Genomic DNA, 351 nt, shown 5'->3' with positions numbered 1-351 from the left:
GCAAAGACAGCCAGGCATGGCTTCAGCTCACACAGCGCCCCCAGTCCGGCCTCCAGAGCCAGGCAGAAGGCCACCAACCCCTCGACTCACCTTGATCTTCATGGTGCTGGGTGCCAGGGCAGTGATCTCTTTCTGCATCCTGTCGGCAATGCCTGGGTACATGGTGGTACCGCCAGACAGCACCGTGTTGGCATACAGGTCTTTGCGGATGTCCACGTCACACTTCATGATGGAGTTGAAGGTGGTCTCGTGGATGCCGCAAGATTCCATGCCTAGGGGACAAAGCCCTCCCTTAGTGGTGCTGAGTTGCCCAGGATGAAAAGAGAAGAAAACTTTAGCTCACAACACCTA

The 351-nt window shown here is 56.1% G+C and overlaps 1 protein-coding gene across 1 annotated transcript; it reads right to left on the bottom strand.

Moving 5' to 3' along the window:
- Positions 1 to 7: 7 nt before the first annotated feature.
- On the bottom strand, positions 8 to 345 carry LOC108526157 (actin, alpha skeletal muscle-like). Its single transcript, XM_017866801.1, has one exon. The coding sequence runs from the start codon at positions 268 to 270 to the stop codon at positions 28 to 30; it is 243 nt and encodes an 80-aa protein (XP_017722290.1). The 5' UTR covers positions 271 to 345; the 3' UTR covers positions 8 to 27.
- Between the last annotated feature and the right edge of the window lie 6 nt (positions 346 to 351).

This window comes from Rhinopithecus bieti, unplaced genomic scaffold (genome assembly GCF_001698545.2).
Source record: "Rhinopithecus bieti isolate Rb0 unplaced genomic scaffold, ASM169854v2 repeat_35727, whole genome shotgun sequence".
NCBI lineage: Eukaryota > Metazoa > Chordata > Mammalia > Primates > Cercopithecidae > Rhinopithecus > Rhinopithecus bieti.
This window is presented reverse-complemented; position numbering and strand designations above follow the sequence as displayed.